The sequence below is a fragment of the Somniosus microcephalus genome, chromosome 22 (assembly GCF_052327205.1).
Source record: "Somniosus microcephalus isolate GS21.2 chromosome 22, FLI_Smic_1.0, whole genome shotgun sequence".
NCBI lineage: Eukaryota > Metazoa > Chordata > Chondrichthyes > Squaliformes > Somniosidae > Somniosus > Somniosus microcephalus.
The window spans coordinates 23357448-23385388 of record NC_141008.1 but is presented as its reverse complement, the minus strand read 5'-3'; the positions used below and the strand labels follow the sequence as shown (position 1 = coordinate 23385388).

Below are 27941 nucleotides of genomic sequence, written 5' to 3'. Positions count from 1 at the left end.
TCACTACAACATTATCTGGTCATTGTCTCATTTGTTGCTCATGTTGGACTTTGCTGGTCGCAAATTGGCTGCCGCGTTTCCTACATTACAACAGTGACTGCACTTCAAAATTACTTAAAGTGGCTGTAAAACACTTTGGGACGCCCTGAAGTCATGAAAGGCACTTTATAAATGCACGTCTTTCTTCCACTCTAGGGAGATGTCTCTGAGACTGTGCGCATCTTTTTCGAAGAGAGTCAGAGTTTCCCTCCTGCCCATAAAAGCATGATGACAATTCAAGATGTCGAGGCAGCTCTCGCTCAACTGTCCAAAATGACTAGGGAGGAAGACCAACAGAAGGAGCTTCAGGATATTGCTTCAAAGTAAGTCTTAAGTTTCAAAAGTGTTTACTACCTTAGTGCTAATGACATTTGCTTCCAAGTAATGATGCTCATGGGTTCAAATCATAGTTTTGCATAAGTCTCTCGACCTCTGTATTGGCAGTCAGACATCCGACAGAATGTGACATTTACCTGAATGAAAGCGCCTAAAGTTGCTGAGTTGTGCATTCAGTGTTGGTCCTGGTATAAAGTAAGTCAAATTCCAGGTAGGTGTCAGCTGGGACAGTGAAACTGGATCTGCTTCGACGATAGCAAAATACTGCTGATGCTGGAAATCCGAAATAACAGTAGAAAACGCTGGAAAAACTCGGCAGGCCAGGCAACATCCGTGGAGAGAGAAACAGAGTTAACGTTTCAGGTCGAAACCCTTCTACAGAACTGAGGAAAAAGCAGGAAATGAAACAGATTAAAAGGCAAGTTTTGGGGCTAGGAAATGGGGGAGGGGATGAAAAAACAAAAGGAAAGGAAGAGACATTAAGAGATATTCAAGACGAGATGGTAATAGGACAGGTAAGGAGACAAAGGATGGCTCTAGATGAAGTGTGAAATGCGCTGGCAGAGTGAGAGACAGCTGCCATGTGGGAGAGAAAAAAAAAGGAAAAGGCACAAACCAAAAGTGTGGATAAAAAATATATAAAAATATAATAGGGGCCGAGGTTATGATCTGAAATTGTTGAACTCGATATTGAGTCCGGAAGGCTGTAAAGTGCCTAATCGGAAGATGAGGTGCTGTTCCTCGAGTTTACACTGAGCTTCAGTGGAACAATGCAAGAGGCCGCGGACGGTGAGGTCTGAGTGGGAATGGAGCGGTGAATTGAAATGACAGGTGACCGGAAGCTCAGGGTCACCCTTACGGACTGAACGGAGGTGTTCCGCAAAGCTGTCACCCAATCTGCGTTTGGTCTCCCCAATGTAGAGGAGACCACATCGTGAGCAGCGAATGCAGTATACTAGATTGCAAGAAGTACAAGTAAATCGCTGTTTCACCTGGAAGGGGTGTTTTGGGCCCTGGACAGTGGGAAGGGGGGGAGGTGTAAGGGCAGGTGTTGCATTTCCTGCGCTTGCAGGGGAAGGGGTGCTTGGGGTGATAGAGGAGTGGACTAGGATGCCTCGGAGGGAGCGGTCCCTACAGAATGCTGAAAGGGGAGGGGAAGATGTGTTTGGTGGTGGGATCACGTTGGAGGTGGCGGAAATGGCAGAAGATGATCTGTTGAATGTGGAGGCTGGTGGGATGAAAGGTGAGGACAAGGGGAACCCTGTCGTGGTTCCGGGAGGAAGGGGCAGGGGTGAGGGCAGAAGTGCGGGAGATAGAACGGACACGGTAGAGGGGAATCCTCTGCTTCGTAGAGGGGAAGGATCTGCTTCATTCTGCTGACCGTGGGGATTGTTTTCACCCAATTTAAAGGTGGTGGTGATGGTGAAGGAGGTTCCAAATGCTCAACATCTAATGTGGCTTTCATGCACTAGTCGTGATCTGAAAACAGTTCATGCACAGGATGTTCTTGAGTCATCTTTGAACATTTTGTATTGTCCCCACATAGAAAAGCTACAATATGTGGTCATGAAAGAAATCCATCTGACTTGTGCTTGCCAATCTCTGTTTATGGTTATGGCTCATAGTTAAGCCATTGTGGGCTGTGTCATTAACATTGGATCATGCTAAAGAAGATTAGGAACCACTGATCTACTGTGTGGTCACAGATTGGCCATATTTATGTATTGAAAACTAATCTTCTTGTAGACGCATCCTACTGTGTAAATTGGCTTCCACTCCGGCTGATGCCAGCACTTCAGGTAGACGTGGTACCTAGTTTGCATGTTCTGTGATTTTAGGTTGATCATTTTTTGCATGTAATGCTGGACAATCTGTTGTGCAGTGAGCTGTGGGAATGAAGAGATGGATGATTTTTTTTTCCCCCCTCCCTTCATGCATGTTTTTGACCGACACAGCAGGATATAGCTGAAGGGAAGGTAGTTTGCATTTTTGGGTATTTTCTACCCTTTTTATCCTAGATATTTCAGCTTTTGTATTTTAGATTACTTTCAGAGATGAGTTCTTGGCTCCTCACAGCCTGGATAGTACCTTCACTGGCCTTGATATCTAGGTAACTTAAGTGCCTAGAATAAACAAACAGAAAACTTTTCTTCAAGATTCTGTTCGGCTCCTGTGCCTCTACAGGATCTTTCTCGCATCTTCAGAAATAGTAGTGTCACAATATCTGACCTTGTTTCAGATTAATGATCAAACAAATTTATTAAACAGTAATGTACAGTAATACATATTTACAGTAGATATATTAATCTAGCTCCTTGAAAGGAAAATAATAAATGTTCAGCCTTTGTGCTAAACTATTTTATAGCTAATCTTTTATATGCAGCATTATTTTATTATAGCTAAATGGCCTGACCTATTTCCTTGACAGGCCCATACTGACTCATTGGTGTGAACGGTCTAGCCTAATACTCCCCAAACTGTCAACAGGGCTCTTTGGATTTGAATTTCTTGCCACTGTTCTTCACCCTTGCATGAGCTTTCTCTTTTTAATATAGGCCCTACCTACTTAAGGGAACCATGATCGTATCTCCTCCACATTGCTTGCCTCTTTATTTTTTTTGTGGGTGGGGGAGTGGGGGTTATATATTTATTTTGTATTCCACTTATTAACCTCTTGAACAGATTCCACTGTTGGTCCATAGATTTACCAACTAGTAACTTCTCCCTACCAGTTGTAGTCAATTTCTTCCTCAACCCATCAAAGTTGACCTTTTTTATGATCCTCCTTTCTCTCCTAGCTTAAAATGAATTGTCATATTGCGGTTACTATTCCCAAGATGCTCTCTTACTGCCAAACTGCTAACTATTTCTCATCGCTAAAGTGATATCACCTATTCCCTGATTGGCTTCACCACATGCTGCTTGAATGCATTCAATACATCTATTCCCTCTTCACTTCAGTTACTGTCCTGTGTGTCCTAGTGCTACACCTGTATGATGATTGGCCTGTATCCTGGCTAAATGATCACTGAAACTAAAGTGTGGCCATTTGTGTTTTGCAGATGTACAGGTAATGATCTGAAATGCATTATCCGGTTGATCAAGCACGACCTACGGATGAATTCTGGAGCAAAACACGTGTAAGTGTGAAAATTTAATTTGAAAAGGAGTAACTTTTTAAATGGTTCTATAATTGCAGGTTTAAAATGGAACTTTCTAACGGACCTTTTCATTTGCGAGTGAATCTTTTTGTTTTAATTATCCTGAGGACTCTAGTATCTTGGCTCCAGAAATAAATATTTTTATTTCCCTCCCGTGTACCATTCCTCAGCTCAGAAAGCCTATAGGTGACCCGTTGCAAGCTCTACCCCTATAATTGTGCTCCTAAGACTCGCCATTCTTCTGGAGCTGATTACATAGAGCATGACAACCAAGGGTGCCATTATACTGCCGACTTGGGCTGGTATCTGTACTGCATTATGAGCAGTTGGCAGACCTGAGTTATACTGCCAGCTGCACCATAGAGAACTCCATTCCCCAAGGGGCTAATTTTACGAAAGAGCTTTCAGAAGTGTTTGCTTTCTCCTAAACATTAAAAAGATTCTATACTTTTTTTTAACGTTTCCACTATGTTCAATGGATTGCTTGACAACCTTTTAAACGTGGCTTTGCATAGTGCCTAATGTGCAGCAATGCGAGACTTTACTAGAGGGGATCCTACACTGTGTGTTGTCGGGGCACTTAGGAATCAGTTGACGGACCTGAATTCCTGCTTTTGTGTAAAAGCACAACTAAATCCGTGCGTGATTGAGAATAGCGTGGTTATTCACGCTTTTTAATTTTCTTCTTTCTAAAAATGTCTTTTTTTCTTTCACGTATGCATCTACACCAATACCTTATTATGAAACGCAAGTTTCTTTTTCATTTTTTGGTATTCAGTCTATTCATGTCAAGGCTTGTATTTTCCAATAGTGTTGTTGCCTTTTTCATTCTTTACTATCATACATTGTATTGGTCCCCATTAGGCCAACCATTGCCATACTTCAAACTGTTAAAGCTATACCAGTTGCAAGAATTTATTGCTGACTTTGAAACTCAAGGCTCCATTTCACCCATTCCCTTGATATTGAAAAGTTGTAATTTCCAATCTTGCTATGTCTAAAATGATATTTTTCCAATATTACAAAATACTTGGCATTGCACTCTTGCAACACCATTTAGCTCACAGCAACAATTCAAGACTCACCGGTATGAGTGATATACTAATGCTTATCATTTTCCCAGATGTATTTTGCAACACGTTACATTATTTCCTCTGCGCATTCTGTTGCCTTCTTCAGTAATTGGGAGATGCCTGGACAGTCGTAGAACTATTCATTCCTTACATCTCCACACTTCTGGCAGTGGCTGTTTTATCCTTGCTTCATGCAGGCTCTTCCGGGCAGATCGCACTTCATGGGTTACCTTTAACTATAAGTTTCAATCTTGCGTAGCCAATTGCTGTTCAGTCCACCTAATCAAAGTAGAGTCTTCTACTATTGTGAGCTCCCCCTCCCCTTTAATCAGTCCATTAATTGTGGCTTCACCCATTCTTGCAGGACTTCATGCTTATTTTCTGAACCTGTTTCGAAGATTCTGGGTTACGCTTAATTCCAAAATCTTGAATGCGCCTCTTGTTTTTGCGTTGACTTCCCAATCCACTTTTACTTTTGGGCAGTTCCTCCAGCTGTATTGAATTCTTGAGTTGCTAGCTCTGTTTGACTGGTGTTGATCAAATACACCAACTTCTCTGGTCATTCTTTCAGCTGCTAACCTGGTGGAAAGTCCAATTTTCTTGTTGATTTCATTTTAGGTTGGATGCCCTAGACCCCAATGCTTACGATGCATTCAAAGCCTCACGTAATTTGCAAGATGTGGTCGACCGTGTTCTCAAGAATCAACAAGACTCTGAGCAGGTACCAGGAATGAAGAAAATGCTCAGCGTCAAGGCCAACCTTCTAACCCCAGTGCAGCCCATGCTGGTAAGGAACAGAATGGTGAATTTAGCTACGTCAGATCCTTTACGAGACAGAATGGTTCCCATGTTGCCGGGACTGGGGAAGGGGCTTGCTATTTAGGGGTCAGCAGGCTAAGGTTTAATAGTAAAGGTCTGAGTGGATAATAGAGATGGGATTTGGCTTTTTATTACAAGAACCGAAGTTTCTTAATCTAAAGGTAGGTCTGGGATTCAGTTGTGCATTTCATACAATACACTGTCCGGATGTTGCAGTGGCAAAATACATTACTGCTTTAGAAAGAACAATGCTGCCTCACGAGTGGACAGGACACCGCTTTACACCTGCAAATATTAATTTTCACATGATTTCCTCCTCTTAATCAGACCATTGTGAGGAAGATGCATCTCTCCTTTAGAGCACCATACTTAAGCCAGTCGTGTGCCTCTTATTGGCCAGCTCTTGAGTGGCGAGAGGCCTGGGAGCAGGTGATCAGAGAATGGTATGTTCTGTGCATGTGTCCACTTGCAATTTTTTTTCCACCTCTACCAGTTTCCTCCACACCCCAAAAGGCACTGAACTCTTGTTGGATGGGTCTCCATGGGCACTTCTTTCACAGATCACAGATCACAGAAACCCCACAGTGCAGATAGAGGCCATTTCGGCCCATCGAGCCTGCACCGACACATATCCCACCCGATCCCCGTAACCCCTATACCAACACATATCCCACCCTATCCCCGTAACCCCACGTATTTAATCCCCCTAACACTAAGGGTCAATTTATCATAGCCAATCAACCTAACCCGCACATCTTTGGACTGTGGGAGGAAACCGGAGCACCCGGAGGAAACCCATGTAAACTGCAACTGTTTGACTGTGGGTGCATCACAATGGAGCCCAATGCTGTACTTCCAGCAGAGGTCTCCTGATATCAGTCAAAAGTGGGATCCCTGGCTTCCCTTCCTCTACTCACTAGCCCATGGGTTTTGAAGCCAACTCTAGTGTCTATTTCCAATCTAGGTAAATCTGTTGAAGGAGCACAACTGAAACATTGGGGGGTAAATTGGATAATCCCCAAAAACGGGTGTGGGGTCGCGGTATACAATTAACAGGCGCACGTTCAATTCATGCTTCCTGCTGTTTTAAATGATTGCTGCGTGCAACCAATGCTACCCACGCTGTTCATTGGCTGCATGCATCAGCAGGGGTCTGATACCTGGAATGGCTAGTGTTACTTAAAGGCAGCTTGCTCCTCTGAAAGGGGAGGTGCATTGTGGCAGCAAGAAGTGGTTGGAGTCCTTTGAAAAGTGAATCTGTGCTGTTATACTCTGAAGAATGCTGAACATGCGAGAGAGCAATCACCAAGGTTTTCTGATAATGCACTGGAGGTCTTGGTGCAAGATGTGGAGAGAAGGAGAGACATCCTGTATCTGCAGTGGGGCTGGAGGCCCTCCAGACATATGCTGTGGAGGCAGTAGGAAAAAGTAGCAGCGGAGGTCAATGCCAGGAGTGTAGCTCCAAGAACATGGATGCAGTGCAGGAAGAAGTTTAACAACCTGACAGAGTTGTCAAGGTGAGTGAGCTCAATCTGCAAATGGCATATCCTACCAACTTCACCACTAGCCTCCTCCACTGCTCAATTCACTACAACCCCCATTACCCACTGCTCAATTCACTACAACCCCCATTACCCACCTACCAAAAATCTCTCTCAATCAGTACTCAACTCTTCAATTCATATGCTTTACCTTACCCTCACACATTGTTGCAAGCTACGCACTCACAGCTCGTAAACACTAGCAGCTATTCATCATGACAGCCACATCACCTAAACATATTGCAGGACACTCACTGACACACTTGCCTCTTTCTTGCAGGAGAAGGTGGAGCACAACAGGAGGCAGCAGAAAAGAACAGCAGGAGGGCACGCATGCCTGCATGTTTTAACCCCCATGGAGGAGACCGTGCTGGCCATCGCTGAGGTTGTGACCACTGGTGGTGCTGGAGGAGTTGATGCTGAGGGTATCTGCATACCTAATCCTACTCTCTTCCCACTTCTCCCTCGTCCCACAATCTCTTCTGACTCGAGCTGCAGATGGTGTAAGCACACACTTAGTTTTTCCTCTCCCCGCACCACAACCCAATCCTTGTCCCTTTTTCATTTCTGATACCCAAGAGCTGAAACCTTCCCAGTTAGAGGAGGAAGAAGACCGTGAACATGAAAAGATAACGTCGCTCAATCATACACTTGCAGCCAGCAGCTCAGAGACTGGCACTGCATGTAAAGGTCGCTGGTTTGGGAGGTGCTGCCGAAGAAGCCTTGGCGAATTGTTGCAGTGCATCTTGTAGTTGGTACACACTGCAGCCACGGTACGCCGGTGGTGGAGGGAGTGAATGTTTAAGGTGGTGGACGAGATGCCAATCAAGCGGGCTGCTTTGTCCTGCATGGTGTCAAGCTTCTTGAGTGTTGTTGGAGCTGCACTTATCCAGGCAAGTGGCGAGTATGCCATCACATTCCTGACTTGTGCCTTGTAGATGGTGGAAAGTCTTTTGGGAGTCAGGAGGTGAGACACTTGCCGCAGAATACTCAGCCTCTGACCTGCTCTTCTAGCTGCAGTATTTATGTGGCTGGTCCAGTTAAGTTTCTGGTCAATGGTGACCCTAGGATGTTGATGGTGGGGGGATTCGGCGATGGTAATGCTGTTGAATGTCAAGGGGCGGTGGTTAGACTCATGCTTGTTGGAGATAGTCATTGCCTGGCACTTGCGGGCATGGAATGATTTATTATCTGAGGAGTTGCAAATGGCACTGAGCACTGCAATCATCAGCGAACATCCCCACTTCTGATAGAGGGAAGGCCATTGATGAAGCAGCTGAAGATGGTTGGGCCTAGGCCACTGTCCTGAGGAACTCCTACAGCGATGTCCTGGGGCTGAGATGATTGACCTTCATCCCCCCCACAACCATCTTTCTTTGTGCTAGGTATGACTCCAGCCAGTGGAGCGTTTTCCCCGATTCCTACTGATTTCAATTTTACTAGGGTTCCTTGATGCCACACTCGCTGAAATGCTGCCTTGATGTCAAGGGCAGTCACTCTCGCCTCACCTGGAATTCAGCTCTTTTGTCCATGTTTGGACCAAGGCTGTAATGAAGCCTGGTGCCGAGTGGGCCTGGCGGAACCCAAACTGAGCATTGGTGAGTAAGTACCGCTTGATAGCACTGGCGACGACACCTTCCATCACTTTGCTGATGAGTTAGAGTAGACTGATGGGGTGGTAATTGGCCGGATTGGATTTGACCAGCTTTTTGTGAACCGGGCCTACCTGGTCAGTTTTCCACATTATCGGGTCAATATCAGTGTTGCAGCTTGGCTAGAGGCGCAGCTAGTTCTGGAGCACAAGTTTTCAGCACGACAGCCAGGATGTTGTCGGGGCCCGTAGACTTTGCTGTATCCAGTGCGCTCAGCCATTTCTTGATATCCCGTGGAGTGAATCGAATTGGCTGGAGACTGGCTTCTGTGAATGTGGGGACCTCTGGAGGAGGCCGAGATGGATCATCCTCTTGGCACTTCTGGCTGAAGATGGTGCAGACGCTTCAGCCTTGTCTTTTGCACTTGCGTGCTTGGCTCCACCATCATTGAGGATAGGGATATTCATGGAGCCTCCTCCTCCTGTTAGTTGTTTAATTGTCCATCACCGTTCACGAATGGATGTGGCAAGATTGCAAAGCTTTGATCTGATCTGTTGGTTGTGGGATCGCTTATCTCTGTCTAAAGCATGCTGCTTCTGTTGTTTAGCATGTCCTGCGTTGCAGCTTCCCCAGGTTGGCATCTCATTTTTAGGTACACCTGGTGCTGCTCCTGGCATTCTCCTCTGCACTCCTCATTGAACCAGGGTTGGTCCCCTGGCTTGATAATGTTAGAGTGAGGGATATGAGGTTACATATTGTGGTGGAATACAATTTGCTGCTGTTGATGGCCCAGAGCACCTCCAAAGATGACCAGTTCTGTTCTGAGTCTATCCCATTTAGCACGGTGGTTATGCCACACAACACGATGGAGTGTGTCCTCAGTGTGAAGATGGGACTTCATCGCCACAAGGACTGTGCAGTGGTCACTCCTACCAATAATGTCATGGACAGATACATTTGTGACCGGTAGATTGGTGAGGATGAAGTCAAATAGGTCAGTAGTGGTGCTACCGAGCCACTCTTCGGGGGACTTCAATGTCCATCACCATCCAGAATGCATTCTGTGCCCTTGCTACCCTCCGTACTTCTCTCAAGTGGTGTTCAACATGGTGTACTGATTCATCAACTGAGGGCGGTAGATGGTAATTAGTAGGAGGTGAATCTTCGCTGCACTCCTTCCATGGCAAGTACATCCTTACTCAGATAAGGCGACCAAAACTGCACACAGTACTCAAGGTGTGGTCTCACCAAGGCCCTGTACAACTGCAGCAAGACATCCTTGTTCCTGTACTCGAACCCTCTTGCTACGAAGGCCAACATACCATTTGCCTTCTTAACCGCCTGCTGCACCTGCATGCTTACCTTCAGTGACTGGTGCACAAGAACACCCAGGTCTCTTTGCACTTCCCCTTCTCCCAATCTATTGCCGTTCAGATAATAATCTGCCTTCCTGTTTTTGCCACCAAAGTGGATAACCTCACATTTATCCACATTATAGTGCATTTGCCATGTTTCTGCCCATAGTGCATTTGCCATGTTTCTGCCCAATCACCCAACCTGTCCAAATCGTACTGGAGTTTCACGACATCCTCCTCACAGCACACACGCCCACCCAGCTTTGTGTCATCTGCAAATTTGGAGATATTACATCCAATTCCCTCGTCCAGAGCATTAATATATATTGTGAATAGCTGGGGTCCTAGGACCGATCCTTGCGGTACCCCACTAGTTACTGCTTGCCACTGGGAAAACGACCCAGATGTCTGGGATGTTGGCTGATGGGTACGATTCTGTGAATGTGACTGTCAGGCTGTTGCTTGACTCGTCTGTAGAACAGCTCTCCCAATTTTGGCATCCCCAGATGTTAGTGAGGAGGACTTTGCAGGGTTGACTGGGCTGGGTGTGCCGTTGTCGTGTCGGGGTGGTCCATCTGGTTTTATTCTTAGTGTGTTTCGAAACGGTTTGTTACAACTGACTGGCTTTCTAGGCCATTTCAGAGGGCAGTTAAGAGTCGACCACATTGCTGTGGGTCTGGAGTCCCATAGGCCAGACCAGGTAAGGACAGCAGATTTCCTTCCCCAAAGGGCATTAGTGAACCAGATGGGTTTTTACGCCAATCCGATAGTTTCATGGTCACCATTACTAATACTAGCTTTTTATTTCAGGTTTATTTAATTGAATTTAAATTCTCCAGCTGCTGTGGTGGGATTTGAACTCTCATTTCTGGATCATTAGTCCAGGTCTCTGGGGTTCTAGTCCAGTAACATAACTACTATTCTACAAATGCTTGGTATACTGGAAAGCCTGCCAGAAAGCCTGCGTACAATGTCAAGGAACATGGAGGAGTCTAGCACCAACTTGGCACAGGGCTTTGCGCAAAGCTTGGAGCCCATCTTTTCCAACATGGAACGGGTGGTGAACTCCATCAGCTCACCTGTGGAGCCCACCATGATGCAGTGTTCGATGGCCGATATCACGACTTCCATTGCAGCACAAACCGCTTCCATCAAAGCTCCGACTCGCTGCCTTGGAAGCTCAGACTCTCTGCCTTGGAAGCTCAGACTGCTGCCATCGTGGCTCTGGATATCACTGTTCAACGGGGCTCCCAGGGCGTTGCAGCAGTCCATCAATCTGTTCTCCAACAGATCCGTAGGATTGCTGAGGCGGTGCTCCGGGAGAGTGGCAGTAGCTTCATAAAGCACGAAACTGCTGTCCTCTGAGTGACCAAATTCCTGTTCCCAACCCTGCCACTCCACCAGTGCCTGCCTGTCAGCCAGTCGACCCAGACTGCTGCAGCCCAGCCCAAGATGAGTATATGGGGATTGGGCGGGAAAGTGGAGTTGAGGTCGAAGATCAGCCATGATCTTATTGAATGGCGGAGCAGGCTCCAGGGACCATGTAGCCTTCTGCTACTCCTATTTCTTATGCTGTGGTTGTCCTCCAAGGCCATCTACATTCTCCTCAATTGAAGGTCAGTAACTTTGCACCACCCGTGCTGCAGCCACTCGGGAAGCACCTTGTAGGAGCACTAGGATAGATAAAGGCATACGGAAGACAGGCACTATGGGAATGCCCAAGGGTGATTAGTTTAAATTTGTATGCATTATGTAATGAGTGAATTTATAAAATTGGATTGGAATGTGCATTTTCTGGTAGTTTATTTTTGTGTTGTCAGAACGAGGACAATGTGATGGTCAGTAATGGAGGAAAGGTAATGTGAATGGGGAGGTGTGGTTGAAGTTACTGGTATTGCTCATGAATAATCTGATCACATAGAGCCTGGGCAGAAAGTGGCTCTCTAAGATGTAGCCTCCCTTCCTCTTTGTGTTCCTCCTCCTACCTCACACCCTCCCAATAGGTGGTTCCCTCATAATGGCCAGGTTGTGCTGCATACTGCCAAATCTACTGCATGGCTCCTCCAGAGCGGTCCAAGCAGTGGAAGCGTTGCTTGAGGACGCTGATGGTGTGCTCTATTCTGTTCCTTCTGGCAGCATGGCTCTCGTTCTAGGCCTACTGTGTGCGTGGGTTTTGGTCCAGAGTCACAAGCCAGGTCATGAGTGGATAACCCTTATCGTCCAGTAGCCAGCCTTTGACATGCTGTGGTGAGTCAAATACAGAGTGGCACAGAGGACTGCCGCAGAATGAAGGAATCGTGACTACTGCCAGGATAACGGGCATTGACCTGCATGATGCGCTGCCTGTGGTCGCAAACCAGGTGTACATTGAGGGAGTGGAATCCCTTTCGGTTCATGAAAATGGCCATGTTCACATGAGGCGCACACACAAGGCAATGTGCGTGTAGTCAATGATGCCTGCCCCAAGGGGAAGCCTGTAAAACATGCAAACCCTTGTTCTCGCTCCGCCTGCTTGTCTCTGGCAAGAGGGAATGAGATGAAAGTGTTTCTCAATGTTTAGAGAGCCTCAGCGACCACCCTTATGGAGCAGTGCACTGCAAACTGAGATGTAGCTTATATTTCTACCCTGTGCTAGCGAGTTCCACATTCTCGCCACTCTCTGGTTAAAAAAAAAGCTTCTTCTGAATTCCTTATTTGATTTTTTGGTGACTATCTTATATTGATGGCCTCTAGTTTTGCTCTTCCCTACAAGTGGAAACACTCTGATTTTTAAAGATCTTTATTAGGTCAGCCTTGTCTTTTCAAGAGAAAAGAGACCCAGCCTGTTCATCCATTCCTGATAGGTGTACCCTTGCTTTTCTGGTATCATCCTTGTAAATCTTCTCTGCACCCTTTCCAGTGCCTCCACATCCTTTTTATAATATGGTGACCAGAACTGTACGCAGTACTCCAAGTGTGGTCTAACCAGGGTTCGATACAAGTTTAGTATAACTTCCCTACTTTTCAATTCTATACCTCTAGAAATAACCCTCGTGCTTGGTTTGCATTTTTTATGGTCTTGTTGAGATACCGCGGCAAACGTGGGAGTCGAGACCTGAGTTAGTAAAACACAACTGCTTTTATTCTACCTCATGACAAAGAGGAACTGGAAAAGCCCGCGCATCCACTTAAATACTTCCCAGACAGGAAGTGCTCCCGGCAGCCTGTCCCTGCGGGAAACAAGTTGCTGGAGGAAAGGGCCCCCGGCTGGGGGCGTCTGCTTAAACTGTCCGTGCCGCCGTGAGCGGATTATGTCCAGTGGTGGCGTGTCGCCACAGAGCTCCCCCCAGAATCCGCTTAGGAGGAGTGGACGAGTCGTGACGGTGGTCTAATGGTTCTGCCGCAGCGGCTCTGAGTGTTCGCCGGTCTAGTTGGTGGGGCAGGCCGGTTCGCTGCTGGCTTGCTGGCGGGACAGCCTCTAGTTGGAGGCCATGCCACGGGGACCTGTTCCCCCTGGTTCTGTGTGCTGGTTTGAGCCAGTCGATGGAGACTGTGTCAACCCTGTTGCCGAGTCGTAGCTTGAATACCTTGTCCCCGGTTTGTAGCACGTCGTACGGGGGTCGCAGGGGCCCGCGGTGCGCGTCGTGTCGCACGAAGACGAAGCGCGCCTGCTGTAAATTTGGCGGGACGTGAGGTGCGAGTTCGCCGTGTCGGTTGACCGGAAGTGGGGCGAACTGCTGAGCGGAAGAGAAAGAGTTGAGCCGCTGCTGTTCGGCAGACCAAGGCGTGGTAGCCTCCGGCAGGAATTCGCCTGGGACGCGCAGCGGTTGTCCGTAGACTAACTCCGCTGCCGAGGACTGGAGGTCTTCCTTGACCGCGGTGCGTAGGCCTAGTAGCACCCACGGTAGGCGGTCAGTCCAGGTACTGTCCTGCAGGCCGGCGCGGAGTGAGGCCTTGAGTGACCTGTGGAAGCGTTCACAAAGCCCGTTGGCCTGCGGGTGGTACGCCGTGGTTCGGTGGAGCGTCACCCCGAGGTTGCGTGCTGTGGCCGTCCAGAGTTCGGAGGTGAACTGGGCGCCTCTGTCGGAGGTTATGTCGGCCGGTACGCCGAACCTCGCAACCCAGGTGTTAACGAACGCCCTGGCGATGTCGGCTGTGGTGGTGGAGGTCAGCGGCACTGCCTCAGGCCAGCGTGTGTAGCGGTCGACCAGCGTGAGGAGATAAGTTTGGCCTTGCGATGGCGGCAGGGGATCGACGATGTCGACGTGTACGTGGTCGAAGCGGCGGCTGGGTACCTCGAAGTCTCCCAGGGGTGCTTTTGTGTGCAGCTGTACCTTAGCCCGTTGGCAGGCGAGGCAGGAGGTGGCCCAAGTCCGAACATCTCTGCTGAGGCCGCGCCAGACGAAACGCTGGGAGAGGAGTTTGACGGATGCGCGGGAACCCGGGTGGGAGAGCCCGTGGAGCGCGTCGAAGATGCGGCGGCGCCAGGTTGCAGGGACGACCGGCCTGGGTTGGCCGAGTGAGACGTCGCAAGTGACTGCCGTGGCTTCGGGCCCGTGCGCGACCTTGACTAGGCGTAGCCCTGGCAGGCTGGTAGCCACCGAGAGGAGGTCTGGGTTCGTGAGCTGGGCCGCTGCTAGTTGCGCGTAATCGACCGCGAGGTGATTCGCGCAGATGGCGGGACGGGAAAGGCAGTCGGCGACAACGTTGTCTCTACCGGAGACGTGCTGGATGTCCGTAGTAAACTCGGACACGGCCGCGAGCTGGCGTTGCTGCCTAGCGGACCAGAGTTCGGTGTGCTTGGCCATCGCGTATGTGAGCGGCTTGTGGTCCACGTACGCGGTGAAGGGGCGGCCTTCCAGGAGGAACCTGAAATGGCGGACCGACAGGTGGAGCGCGAGAAGCTCGCGGTCGAAAGTGGAGTATTTGACTTCCGGGGGCGCAGTTGGCGGCTGTAGAAGGCAAGTGGCTGCCACGCGCCATTGACCCACTGCTCGAACACGGCGCCGACCGCGTGGTCGGAGGTGAGCGCGACCCGGGCATCGGCCTTCGGGTGCGCGAGCAGGGTGGCGTTGGCGAGTGCGTTTTTGGTGGCGTCGAAGGCGGCTGACGTGTCAGTGGTCCAGGCTACGTCCATCTTGCCGGATTTACCTCGGAGGGAGTCGTATAGGGGCTTCATGAGGACTGCCGCTCTGGGGATGAACCTGTTGTAGAAGTTCACCATCCCGAGGAACTCCTGGAGGCCCTTGATGGTTGTGGGGCGGGGGAATTGCTGGACGGCCTGCACCTTGTTGGGCAGGGGGACGGCCCCAGCAGGGGTGATGTGGTGACCGAGAAAATCGATCTTGGTTAGGCCGAATTGGCACTTCGCCGGGCTGAGGATGAGCCCGTGTTGGGCTAGGCGCCCGAACAAGATGCGAAGGTGTTCGAGGTGTTCCTGTTTGGAGGAGCTGGCCACGAGAATGTCGTCTAGATAGACGAATAGGAAGTTTAGGTCCCGGAGGACTGAGTCCATCAGGCGCTGGAAAGCCTGGGCTGCATTCTTGAGGCCGAAGGGCATCCTCAGGAACTCGAACAGGCCGAATGGGGTGATGACGGCCGTTTTGGGGATGTCCGCGGGGTGTACGGGGACTTGGTGGTAACCGCGCACCAGGTCGACTTTGGAAAAGACGGTTCGTCCGACCAGTCGGGCTGAGGAGTCCTGGATGTGTGGCACCGGGTATCGGTCGAGAGTGGTGGCGTCGTTAAGGCGGCGGTAGTCCCCGCAAGGGCGCCAGCCTCCGCCGGGCTTGGGGGCGATGTGGAGGGGCGAGGCCCAAGGGCTGCTGGAGCGGCGGATGATGCCGAGTTGTTCCATGGTGGTGAACTCGGCCCGCGCGATTTCCAGCTTGGCCGGGTTGAGTCTGCGGGCGTGGGCAGAAACTGGGGGGCCGGTGGTGGGGATATAGTGCTCCATACCGTGTTTGGCAGCTTTTGCCGAAAAGGTCGGGTTAGTGAGGGCGGGGAAACTCGGCTAGGAGTGCCGAGCAGTCGTCCGTGGCTCTGGCGAGGCAGTAGGTCGTCAGGCCGGCCGAACGGGCCGGGGTAAATGCGCCAGGGATGGGGGCCATAGTGTTGATGTCGACGAGGAGGCCGTGGGCGCGTAGGAAGTCTGCGCCGAGGAGTGGGCAGAGGACCTTGGCTGTGAGGAACTCCCAGCGGTAGCGGCGGCCCGCGAGGTCGAGCGTGACCATGCGGGTGCCATATGTGCGGATGTCGGAGCCATTGGCTGCGGCCAGCGTGATACCCCGTGTGCCGCGTTGGATTTCGAGGGCGGGGGTGATGCTGTGCTGGGCCCCTGTGTCGCACAGAAATCGGCGGTTGGTTCTGTCGTCGGTGACGTACAGTAGAGGCCCCTTTCGCCCCGCGGCCATTGCGGGGGCCGGTGCGGGGGGGGTGGTTTGAAAGTACATGGTGGCGTGCAGCGTTGGGCCCTAGCGCCAAAGCGGGTGTGGTAGTAGCAGTGACCCGGAGTGGTAGGGCGGTCGGGCCTAGTGGGCCGGGAAGACCGCGTGGTCGTTGCCGTGAGGTCTGGCGTGACGTCGCGAGCGGACTGTGCAGAGAGCAGCCGGTCGGCCTTTTCGGCTAGGTCATTCAGGTCTGTGGAGCCAGACTCCACAATGAGCGGGCGGATGCTGGTGGGGAGCTGCCGAATGAAAAGCGTGCGAAAGAGGGCGCCGGGGTTTTTGTCGTCCGAGAGGGACAGCATGTGGGAAAGCTGGTCTGATGGTGAAGCGTCACCAAGGCCGGGGAGGTCCAGGAGTTGGCAGTGGCGCTGGTAAGAGGACGTTTGAAATTTTTTAAGGAGCGCAGCCTTCAGATGTTCGTACTTGCCGTCCGGTGGTGGATTCTGCAGCGCTGCCCAAACCTTGGACTGTGGCGTAGGTGAGAGCGGAGACGAGGTAGTCGCACTTTGTGGCGTCGACTGTAATGTGTTTCAGCTGGAATCTGGACTCAGCTTGAACAAACCAGGCTTCGGCCAGGTTCTCCCAAAAGTCCGGTAATTTAACCGTGACTGCGTTTGTATCCGCCATGCTAGCTTAGGATTCGTCCTGAGCGTCGGGGTCACCAGTGTTGAGATACCGCGGCAAACGTGGGAGTCGAGACCTGAGTTAGTAAAACACAACTGCTTTTATTCTACCTCATGACAAAGAGGAACTGGAAAAGCCCGCGCATCCACTTAAATACTTCCCAGACAAGAAGTGCTCCCGGCAGCCTGTCCCTGCGGGAAACAAGTTGCTGGAGGAAAGGGCCCCCGGCTGGGGGCGTCTGCTTAAACTGTCCGTGCCGCCGTGAGCGGATTATGTCCAGTGGTGGCGTGTCGCCACAGTCTTGTTTGTTGATACTTTTAGTGATTTGTGTATTTGTACTCCGAGATCCCTTTGTTCCTCTACCCCATTTAGATGATTCTTTTCCGAGTAATATGACACCTTTTTTTCTTACCAAAATGTAATACCTCACATTTATCTGTGTTAAATTTCATTTGCTCATTATATACCCATTTTGCAAGTTTATTAATGTCGTCTTGTATTTTGTTGTAGTCCTCCTCCGTATTGGCTCCCCTCCCCCCCCCCCAATTTGGTGTTGTCTGCAAATTTAGAAATTGTGTTTTTGATTCCAAGGTCTAAATCGTTAATATAAATTGTGAACAACAGTGGTCCCAGCACTGATCCTTGTGGAACACCACTTCCCACCTTCTGCCACTGTGAATAGCTAGCCTTTACCCCTACTCTCTGCTTTTTGTCTTGAAGCCAGCTAGCTATCCATTCTGCTACTTGTCCCCTGACTCCGCATTCCCTGACCTTATTCATCAGTCTATTATGTGGTATCTTATCGAAGGCCTTTTGAAAATCTAGATAAATTACATCTACTGCATTACCCTTGTCTACTCTCTCTCTTACCTCTTCAAAAAATTCAATGAGGTTGGTCAAGCAAGACTTTCCCTTTTGAAAGCCACGCTGACTATTTATTATTTTTTGTTTTTAGGTGTTCTTCTATTTTCTCCTTTTAGTACGGATGCCATCATTTTTCCTACCACTGATAAGCTGACTGGCCTATAGTTCCCTGGACACGTTCTATCTCCCTTCTTAAATATAGGTATTACGTTAGCTATCCGCCGTCCTCTGGCACCACACCTTTTTCTAACGAATTACTAAATATGTGTAGTAATGCCTCTGCTATCTCTTCCCTAGATTCTTTTAAAATGCGTGGATGTAATCCGTCTGGACCAGGGTTTTTTATCCTGCGTTTCATTAGTTTATTTAGTATATCGCCTCGTTTTATTTTAAATGCAGTTAACTCATTACTAATTTCATCATTCGATGTCATCTCCACCTGTTCTATCTCCCTGGTAAATACTGAAGCAAAGTAATTATTTAATATCTCTGCCATCTCTATTGCTGCCTGTGGTATTATTCTCTCCATACCTTAGTGGTCCTATTCCCAGCCCGACCTCTCTTTGTTTATGTGCCTGTAAAATATTTTACTATTTTGTTTTATGTTCCTTGATAATTTAATTTCATAGTTCCTCTTTGCCTTCCTAATTGTTTTTTCTGACTTCTCTCCTAATCCCTTCATATTCTCCCTTATCACGCTCTTCCCTGCTGACCATGTACTTAATGTATGCCTCTTTCTTTACCCTCAATTTTTCCCTTGTGGCTTAATTCATCCACGGTGTCTCATTAGTGTTTAGCTTGTTCTCGCTTATTAGCGGAATATATTTTTCCTGGACTGATGTGCGGGTTAGGTTGATTGGCCATGATAAAAATTGGCCCTTAGTGTTAGGGGGGATTAAATACGTGGGGTTACGGGGATAGGGCTTGGGTGGGATGGCTGTCGGTGTAGGGACCGGGTGCTAGGGTTTGGATGATCAGCCATGATCTCGTTGAATGGCGGAGCAGGCTTGAAGGGCCGAATGGCCTACTCCTGCTCCTATCTTCTATGTTTCTATGTAAACTGGGTCAGGAAGAATGGCCATTTGGGCATTATACCAGATGATTGCTGGTGCCCGTGGGACTAGACCTTAACGGAGGTTGGCACCATGTGGGAGGAATTGGCAGCAACTGAAACTTCTCTGATCCTTAAGCTGCTTGTGTGTCGCCACTTCCACTTTCTTCCCAGCCCCAATCTTGCCTTTCTGTATAAACGTTCATTTGTCCAAACCACTTAAATGCAATTAAAGGAATACATACGTATTTTATAAATCAAACACCAAGCTATGTTAAGAGGAGTAGGTTGCGGGCTTGTGTTTTTATTTCCATCCCAGCACATTCAAATCCAGGTTGGAGATGTACAGGGCTGAATTTCCTGTCAGGTAATGGGCGGGGAGCAGTCCTGCCTGCTGTCCTCTCCATGCCCCCTGTGCCTTAGAGCTTTCTGTTGGAAGTGACGTTGGTGCCTATAAGCCAATCCAAGTGTCCGCAGTGGCTCAGTGGGTAACGCACTCGCCTCTGAGTCAGAAGGTTGTGGGTTCAAGTCCCACTCCAGGGTCTTGAGCACATAAAGCTAGCTGACACTCCAGTGCAGTACTGAGGTAACGCTGCACTGTCGGAGGTGCCGACTTTCAGATGAGATGTTAAACCGAGGCCCCGTCTGCCCTCTCAGGTGGACGTAAAAGATCCCAAGGCACTATTTCGAAGAAGAGCAGGGGAGTTATCTCCGGTGTCCTGGACAATATTTATCCCTCAATCCACAGAACAAAAACAGATTCTCTGGTCATTACCATATTGCTGTTTGTGGGAGCTTGCTGTGTGCAAATTGGCTGTCGCGTTTCCCACATTACAACAGTGAAAACACTCCAAAAGTACTTCATTGGCTGTAAAGCGCTTTGAGACGTCCGGTGGTCGTAAAAGGTGTTAATAAATTCAAAAGTCTTTTTTCCAAATATGGACATGTGTTTTATAATCGGAGGCAAATGAGGGAACTGTGTCATACAGTGCATTTCCCATCATCTGTGCCCTGGCAATGCTGGGTGCCAGGGCTGTCTGTTGTTCCTGATGCCCATTGTTGTTGAGGGCTTTGGGAGGGGAAGGAAGAGAATCAGAATTTTAAAAAGTCTTGGGAATGGAGCTGCTACATTTCAATTTTTTTCCCTGTCCTAGGGATGCTGGAACACGGAGTCACGTTTCAGCATTCAGCCTCAGGCTCCCAATAAACTAGCACCCCCAGAAACTACTGTACGGTGCAGGAATTACAAACCTCTGAACTGCAACTGTTCAGCAGTTGACCCAAACCCCATACAAGGTTGGCCTAGAGCACAGGTGTTTAGAGATGAAAATGTCATTAACATATTGCATTATAGAAAATAAACCTTACAGAAAGGAGTATTTATTTAACTTTTGGCAAAAGTACCCTATGAAAGAAAGGTACTTCACACTGAGGCTATAAATTTTCAAGTTTAAAAAAAAAAATGTCTTCCTGGAGATTTATAAACCTATAATCTTGTTTTATGATTTCAGGCTGAAGCTTGCAAATCAATCGAATATGCCATGAAGAAATGCCCAAATGGAATGTATGCAGAGATCAAGTATGATGGGGAGAGAGTTCAAGTACACAAGAATGGGGACACCTTCCAATACTACAGCAGGAGCCTGAAACCTGTGTTGCCACACAAAGTGAGTAACTCTCCTTCCAAAAATACAAACCTTCACCCTTCTCAATGTTTCACTGCACAGAGAAAAGGATTTTGTCTCCATTCCTGGTTAGGGGAGGGGGCCACATTTGGGAGTTCACAACTTTACTGGGAATGTCTCAGTTTGATTTTCCATTTTCTGTGCTTTGCACTCTTCTTCTGAAGACAGTAATTCATTCTGGGCTCTATGCTGCTTCAAATGACTTGAAACGAATCCCCCATCTAGAATTGAAGGAGAATAGAGGAAGGCTCACTCTGTATCTGACTAGCTGGGACTCCTTGCTTGCTGACGCTGGTGCAGGATGCGAGAAATGCTCCATTCTCCAACACTGACATTTATTGCCAATTAATGAGCACAAAATTCCATTTATAAAAAAAAAAAAGCCAGTAGGACTAAACTTGGGGGCTGCAACCCAATCTATCTGGATTACAGCTTTTGAAGTGCTTGACTATTTGACATTACCTCAACCTGGTTAAATCACTCTCCACTTATTTTGTACAGATGTGGTTTTTATTTGCAACCAGTATTTTAGAAGTGAATTTTTCACACCAGCTTCCTTGAGCGAGATTGCCAATTTAGTGGGAATTGTGCAAAATATAGACTTGTGGTCAGTTCCTGATGGGTGGAAGCCGCCACGCACGTTTTTTTAATAATGTGAGAAATACGAGAAGGGACTTTCATACCAACAGGCTTCTGAAACGAAAGGACAGTGTTCTAACAATCCACTTGTCAAGCAATGTTCCTGTTTCTTTCTGATTTTCTGTGGGAGGGTTTTTTTTCATGCTGGCAGCTGCTGGTTATCCCTGATGCATGAGGATGTTGGTGATTATTGCCGTGACAAAATGGGGGTGAAATACACAGAAACTACTGTGAATCTCCTCACAATGCCTGCACACATTACAGTTCTCACCAGTACTGACACAATTATGAATTTCAGATCTCTATGTGGGACACATCCTAGGGATAAGATCAGTGTGACTGCTGGGACCACCTCCAAAGCTGTCTTGTGTGGTGTGTTTTTCCTCGCTTGTTTTCTCTCACTCGCTTTCAAAGCTATCACAAAGACTGAATTATCAATTTGTGCCAACAATATAAATGCATCTCATCTGGGCCAGGGATGGCCGAGAAGCACTAATGTATTTTTCTGTTCTCTTGCTCGTCTTTTTTTTCCCACTTTTTTGTATTTCTCTTCAGAGCTCACTGACTTTGCATTAGTTTCATCTCCCTAATAAGTGTAAGAGTAGACTGGAGGTCGGGCTTATCCCAGCACCCATTGTGATCATGAAAGCCCTCTGTTATATCTATAGGCTTATGTAGATTTAATTTGATGACTTTTCCTACCTCCTGTGCATGTTGGGATAACCTTCCTTTGCCTTGCCTCACTAGAATTCTCATGTTTTCTCCAGTGAGAGAAACCAAGAATAATGCTGGGATTTGCTGGCACAGTGAAACAGGTGGAAATTGAGATCTTTGAGTGAGTTGGTAGGTTTGTCTGTTCTTGTGCTTGTTCAGTTGGGTTTGTGTGTTTATTAGTAAATCATAGGGCTCTCCCTCCCTCCCAATTAAAAAGTGATGCGGAGATGCAGCTCTACCAGAAATGGGTGTGCTCATTCCCTATATAGGGTCTGGAGCGTATCTGGTACCAGAAATCAGAAGTGATAGTTTTGATGTTGTGCTCTATGCTGCTAGTCATCCTACAAATGTGGAAAAAAGAGCCTGCATTCATGTAACTTGGAGTGTTAGCCTAGATTATGTGCTCAACTGGAGTGAGGCTTGCACCTATAACCTACAGACTGAGGTGAGAGCACTCAGGCAAGCTGATAACATGATGTTGGGTGTGCCCCCATGTTCTAGTATAGCGCAGACAGGCTCTCTGTAGAGTGCCATTGTTGCTCGGGTGATTGTTCTAAAAATGAATTAATTTTGTCCCTTTTTGGGTTTTTTCTTCTAGGTTGCTCATTTTAAGGATTTTATTCCCAAAGCTTTTGTAGGAGGTGACAGCATGATTTTGGATTCAGAAGTGCTGCTGATTGACACGAACACCGGAAAACCGCTCCCTTTTGGAACACTGGGTGTCCATAAGGTGATGTGATTGAAGGATCCAGTTTTAATTTGTTCCTATAATGCTTACTAGCGTGTATGATGATCTAGTGGCTACTGCACAGAGGTGTTGGGGCTCCCAGTTAGGAGAACCAGGGTTAAATTCATCCATGTCCAACTTTCATGGGCAAGAACTTGAATCAATGGGGTGGAAATTCTGTCAATATTCTCCTCACACCATTCCTCTCTGCCTCTGGTGAAGACATTGAATCATGCTGGGTGGGGTATGGTTCCATGAATGCTAGGTGTACTCCAGATTCTTGACAAGTAACCATGCTTTATTTTACGAGCCGAGGCAGTGACCATGGAGGGCACGTCAACTGAGTCCAGTCCTTTCCAGCAGGGGGCCACGGATGAGCAATCAAGAAACTTGGATGATTTCTTCTGGCCCCGCCCCCCCCTCTCTATCGTGGCTACTGAGGCCAATTGTAACACTCCCTACTGCCACACTGGTTGAGATCCATTAACTGTGCACACTCCAGCGATTCAACTTGGAACCTTTTTGGTCCATGTGGCACAGATATATGCTGCCTTTAACCATTGAGCTGTTGGAGGAGATGAGTTTTAAACCTAAAAACTCAAATGTTGCTATATGCAAGGAAATTCGTATATTATTAGTTGGATCTAGAGAATGAAGCATCAGTGCACTGTATTTCAAAGTTTAAAAAAAAACAAAAAACTTTTTCTACACCTGAGAATTCCTCACCAAAGACTTCCCAATCTCATTTGGGCCATTGAGAGGGCGAGCAACTCATTGGGGTCGATTTTCCTGCAAAAATAGGGGGTCGCTGGTGGGGAAAGGCAATGGGGATCAGGTTGAGGGTGTTGGAAACTTCATACTTTTCTTGTACGGTGAAGGTCATGGGATTGTTTCAGACACTGTATCCAGGTTCCTCTGGTCACTCCCAGCGAGTTGACATCTGCTGACACCTGCATCCATGCAGCCTTGGTCTCTGTGGGAGGCCTCTTCCTGGCCTAGGGAAGAGGACCTCCCTGTGGGCCCTAACCCCATCCAATAATGCCTGCTGTGAAGCCTTGTCGAATTTCAAATCAAATCAAATCAACTTTTATTGTCATTGTTAGTGCACAAGTGCAGTACAGGTAGACTACCTTTTATCCGAACTTCCGAAAACCGAAACCCTCTAAAAACCGAAGGTTTTTTCGTTCAGCGTAAGTCGTGCGCACGACATGACCAGAGTGGTGCACGACCCCCCCCGCCGACCCCGACCCCCGCCGACTTACGCTGAGCAGAGGGTCAGCGTAAGTCGTGCGCACGACCCCCCGCGGAACCACCTGACTCTCTTCCAAAGGCTCGAAAGCAACGAGAGCTCTGAGCCCGCGGCGGTGCTGGCCCCTGTTCCGACCGAGCACGACGACCTGTTGGTGGAAATGCGGAACTTCATTGCATTCCAGGCTAGCAGCGACGGACAAGCCACGACTGCGGACCCCCCCCCCCCCCCCCCCCGCGGACCTCCGCCTCCGCCGACCCCCCCCCCCCCCCCCCCCCCCCACAAAGCGGGACCCCGACCCCTGCCGACCCACCTTCCGAAATCCGAAATTTTCCGAAAACCGAAACACGGCTGGTCCCGAGGTTTTCGGATAAAGGATAGTCTACCTGTACAACGAAATGTAGGCTTGCGGCTCCCGAGAGTGTACATTTGGATTAAGACATTTAAACATTCAACATACATTTGGCTTGTAGTATATTAACATAAATATAACCATAATAAAGTGCATTGGCAGATGTGCAGGCTTTAGAGTTTATTTGTGGAGTTCAGTAGGATGACAGCCCTGGGAAAGAAGCTGTTCCTAAATCTGGTCGTACGGGTGCGAATGCATCTGTAGCGTCTCCCAGATGGCAGGAGGCCGAACAGACTGTGGCTGGGGTGGGTAGGGTCTTTGATGATGGACCGTGACCTCCGTAGACAGCGTTTCTGGTATATGTACTCTATGGTCGGTAGCCGGGTGCCGGTAATGCGTTGGGCAGTTTTGACTACCCGCTGCAGGGCTTTCCGGTCATAGTAGCTACAGCTGCCATACCATACTGTGATACAGTTTGTCAGGATGCTCTCTATAGTGCAGCGGTAAAAGTTAGAGGATCAGGGGTGACCAGTTACATCCCTTCAGCCTCCTTTTGAAATATAGGCACTGCTGGGCCTTCTTCACCAGAGAGGAGGTATTGAGGGACCAGGAGAGGTCTTCCGTGATGTGGACTCCGAGGAACTTAAAGCTGTCCACCCTTTCCACCACAGCCCCATTGATGTGGATGGGGGTGTGACTTCCGCCTTTGGACTTCCTGAAGTCCACAATGATTTCTTTGGTTTTCTTGGTGTTAAGGGCTATAAAGTATGTGTCTATACTTAATGCAATAATGACGAGACAGCTTGGAAGATTCAACGTAGGTCTTTACTTAATACCAACAGGCGGGAAACTGAGGGGAGATCAGTACCCACAGTACTATTTATACCCCTATGGCCAGGAGTGGTACTACGGTATCGCTACGCCCTACAAAGTAGTGCTGCCCTGGCCATAGGTTTAAAGTAACATACCTATTACATACACAACAAGGGCCAGGTTGTTATCGACGCACCACTTCACGAGATGCTGGACCTCCTCCCTGTAGGCTGACTCATCGTTGTTGGTGATCTGGAATTTGGAGGCAGCTCGGGGTCTGGCACTGGCCACAGCTGCTTCAGGCTCCTTTGCCATCCTGTATGGTTTGTTTGGAAGCCTGCAGAGGTTGCAATGCTTGCTATAGACTTTAAAAGCACCACGAATGATGACATCATACTGTGGGGCTTTCTGACTGGAAATAGTCAATTAGCAAGGGTGCCCACACGCTGGAAATGAATTGGCCAATTGAGGGAAAATTGCATCCAGCTGGCAGATCCATTTAGATTCGTTCGTGGACCCCGACAATTTCCCGCACCTGTGGGAAAATCAGCCCCATTGTGTCCAAGCAATATGTAGGAGTAGGTTACAGAGCAGCAGAGGCTTGAGACAGGGCCATCTAGTTGTGCCTACTTGATAAGAACATAAGAAATAGGAGCAGGAGTAGGCCATTTGGCCCTTCGAGCCTGTTCTGCCATTCAATAAGATCATGACTGATCTGGTACTCATCTCCACGTTCCTGAACTATTCCCATATCCCTTGATTCCCTTAATATTAAAAAATTATCGATCTCTGTCTTGAATATACTCAACGACTGAGCCTCTACAGCCCTCTGGGGTAGAGAATTCCAAAGATTCACCACCCTCTGAGTGAAGAAATTTCTCCTCATCTCAGCCCTAAATGGTCGACCCCTTATTCTGAGACTGACCCCTGGGTCTAGACTCCCCAGCCAGGGGAAACATCCTCCCTGCATCTACCCTGTCAAGCCCTGTAAGAATTTTGTATGTTTCAATGAGATCACCTCTCATTCTTCTAAACTCTAGAGAATACAGGCCTAGTCTACTCAATCTGTCCTCATAGGACAATCCCGCCATCCCAGAAACCAGTCTGGTGAATCTTTGTTGCACTCCCTCTATGGCAAGTATATCCTTCCTTAGGTAGGAAGACCAAAACTGTACACAATACTCCAGGTGTGGTCTCACCAGGGCCCTATATAATTGCAGTAAGATGTCTTTACTCTTATACGCAAATCCTCTTGTAATAAAAGCCAACATACCATTTGCTTTCCTAATTGCTTGCTGTAACTGCATGTTAACTTTCAGTGATTCGTGTACAAGGACACCCAGGTCCCTCTGAACACCAACATTTCCCAATCTCTCACCATTTAAAAAATACTCTGCTTTTCTATTTTTTCCTACCAAAGTGGATAACTTCACATTTCTCCACATTATATTCCATTTGCCATGTTCTTGCCCACTCACTCAGCCTGTCTATATCCCCTTGAAGCCTCCTTGCATCCTCCTCACAACTTACATTCCCACCCAGCTTTGTATCATCAGCAAACTTGGATATATTACATTTGATCCCCTCATCCAAATCATTGATAAAGATTATGAATAGCTGAGGCCCAAGCACTGATCCTTGCGGTACTCCACGAGCTACAGTCTGCCAACTCTCTGTTTTTTGTCCATTAACCAATCCTCAATCCATGCTAGTATATTACCCCCAATTCCATGAGCCCTAATTTTGTTTAATAACCTCTTTGTGTGGCACCTTATCAAATGCCTTCTGAAAATCCAAATACACCACATCCACTGGTTCCCCCATATCTATTCTGCTAGTGACGACCTCAAAAAATTCTAACAGATTTGTCAAACGCGATTTCCCTTTCATAAATCCGTGTTGACTGCCCAATCCTATTATTATTGTCTAAGTGCCCTGTCACCACTTCCTTAATAATAGATTCTAGCATTTTCCCTACTACTGATGTCAGGCTAACTGGTCTGTAGTTCCCCATTTTCTCTCCCTCCTTTCTTAAATAGTGGGGTTACACTTGCTACCTTCCAATCTGCGGGAACCGTTCTAGAATCTATGGGATTTTGGAAGATGACAACCAATGCATCCACTATCTCTAGCTAACTCTTTCAAAACCCTAAGATGTAGGCCATCAGGTCCAGGGGATTTATCAGCTTTCAGTCCCATTAATTTCTCCAGTACTACTTGATCAAGAAATACCGTTCACAGAATGATTTGAGGAAGATGCTAATATTCAAATAATGGGTCATAAAGTGATTCGAAAGTTCTTCAGAATTGTAATGAATAGGGTATTCCAATATTTCCCTTTATAAAATAAAAAAAAAAAATCAGCTCCCTGCACAAAACAAGACATAACATTCTGTAAAAGTATTTTGAAATGTTCCACTAAGTCAGCTTGTGTAATGGGCCATACCTGTTGTATATCCTGCTGTGTAGCTTTTATATGATCACAAGAGGCCAGAAATATCTTTAAAGGAATACTGCAGGTTGCCCACTGCAGGATTGTGCACTGCTTCACATGAAGTTCCTGAATATACTGGTTCCCACTTTGGACATTTTTTAAATTCCCCTCACTTCTACAGTATGTGCCACTTGCATTGGCCACCTGATAGTGGCTGCTGGATGGTGTGACTGCACAGTGCAATCACTTGCCATGCTTTTGATTTAAAAGCTTGTGCGCTTCTGTTTGAAAGTGCATTCAGAGAAGGTGCTTGATGGCTTAGTAACTGCTGGTGTGGAACTAAGCTATACAAACAGGAAGGGTCCCAGGTTTGGTGCCTGATCTGTTTGAGATAGCTGATCTCGTCAAGCTAGCAGTCGGTTTCAGCACCCTGAGCTAGGCAGAGGAA

General features: G+C 47.9%; 1 protein-coding gene across 6 annotated transcripts in view; it reads left to right on the top strand.

The window, feature by feature from the left end:
• The window catches only part of lig3 (ligase III, DNA, ATP-dependent), a 71863-nt gene that overhangs the window by 21176 nt on the left and 22746 nt on the right, over positions 1-27941 (top strand). For all 6 annotated transcript variants that reach the window (XM_085964324.1, XM_085964323.1, XM_085964322.1 and 3 more), the window contains 5 exons: positions 196-362; positions 3438-3515; positions 5228-5396; positions 20392-20547; positions 22517-22648. In XM_085964324.1, the coding sequence (XP_085820450.1) occupies positions 196-362; positions 3438-3515; positions 5228-5396; positions 20392-20547; positions 22517-22648 (702 nt within the window). The remainder of the gene's footprint in view (positions 1-195; positions 363-3437; positions 3516-5227; positions 5397-20391; positions 20548-22516; positions 22649-27941) is intronic.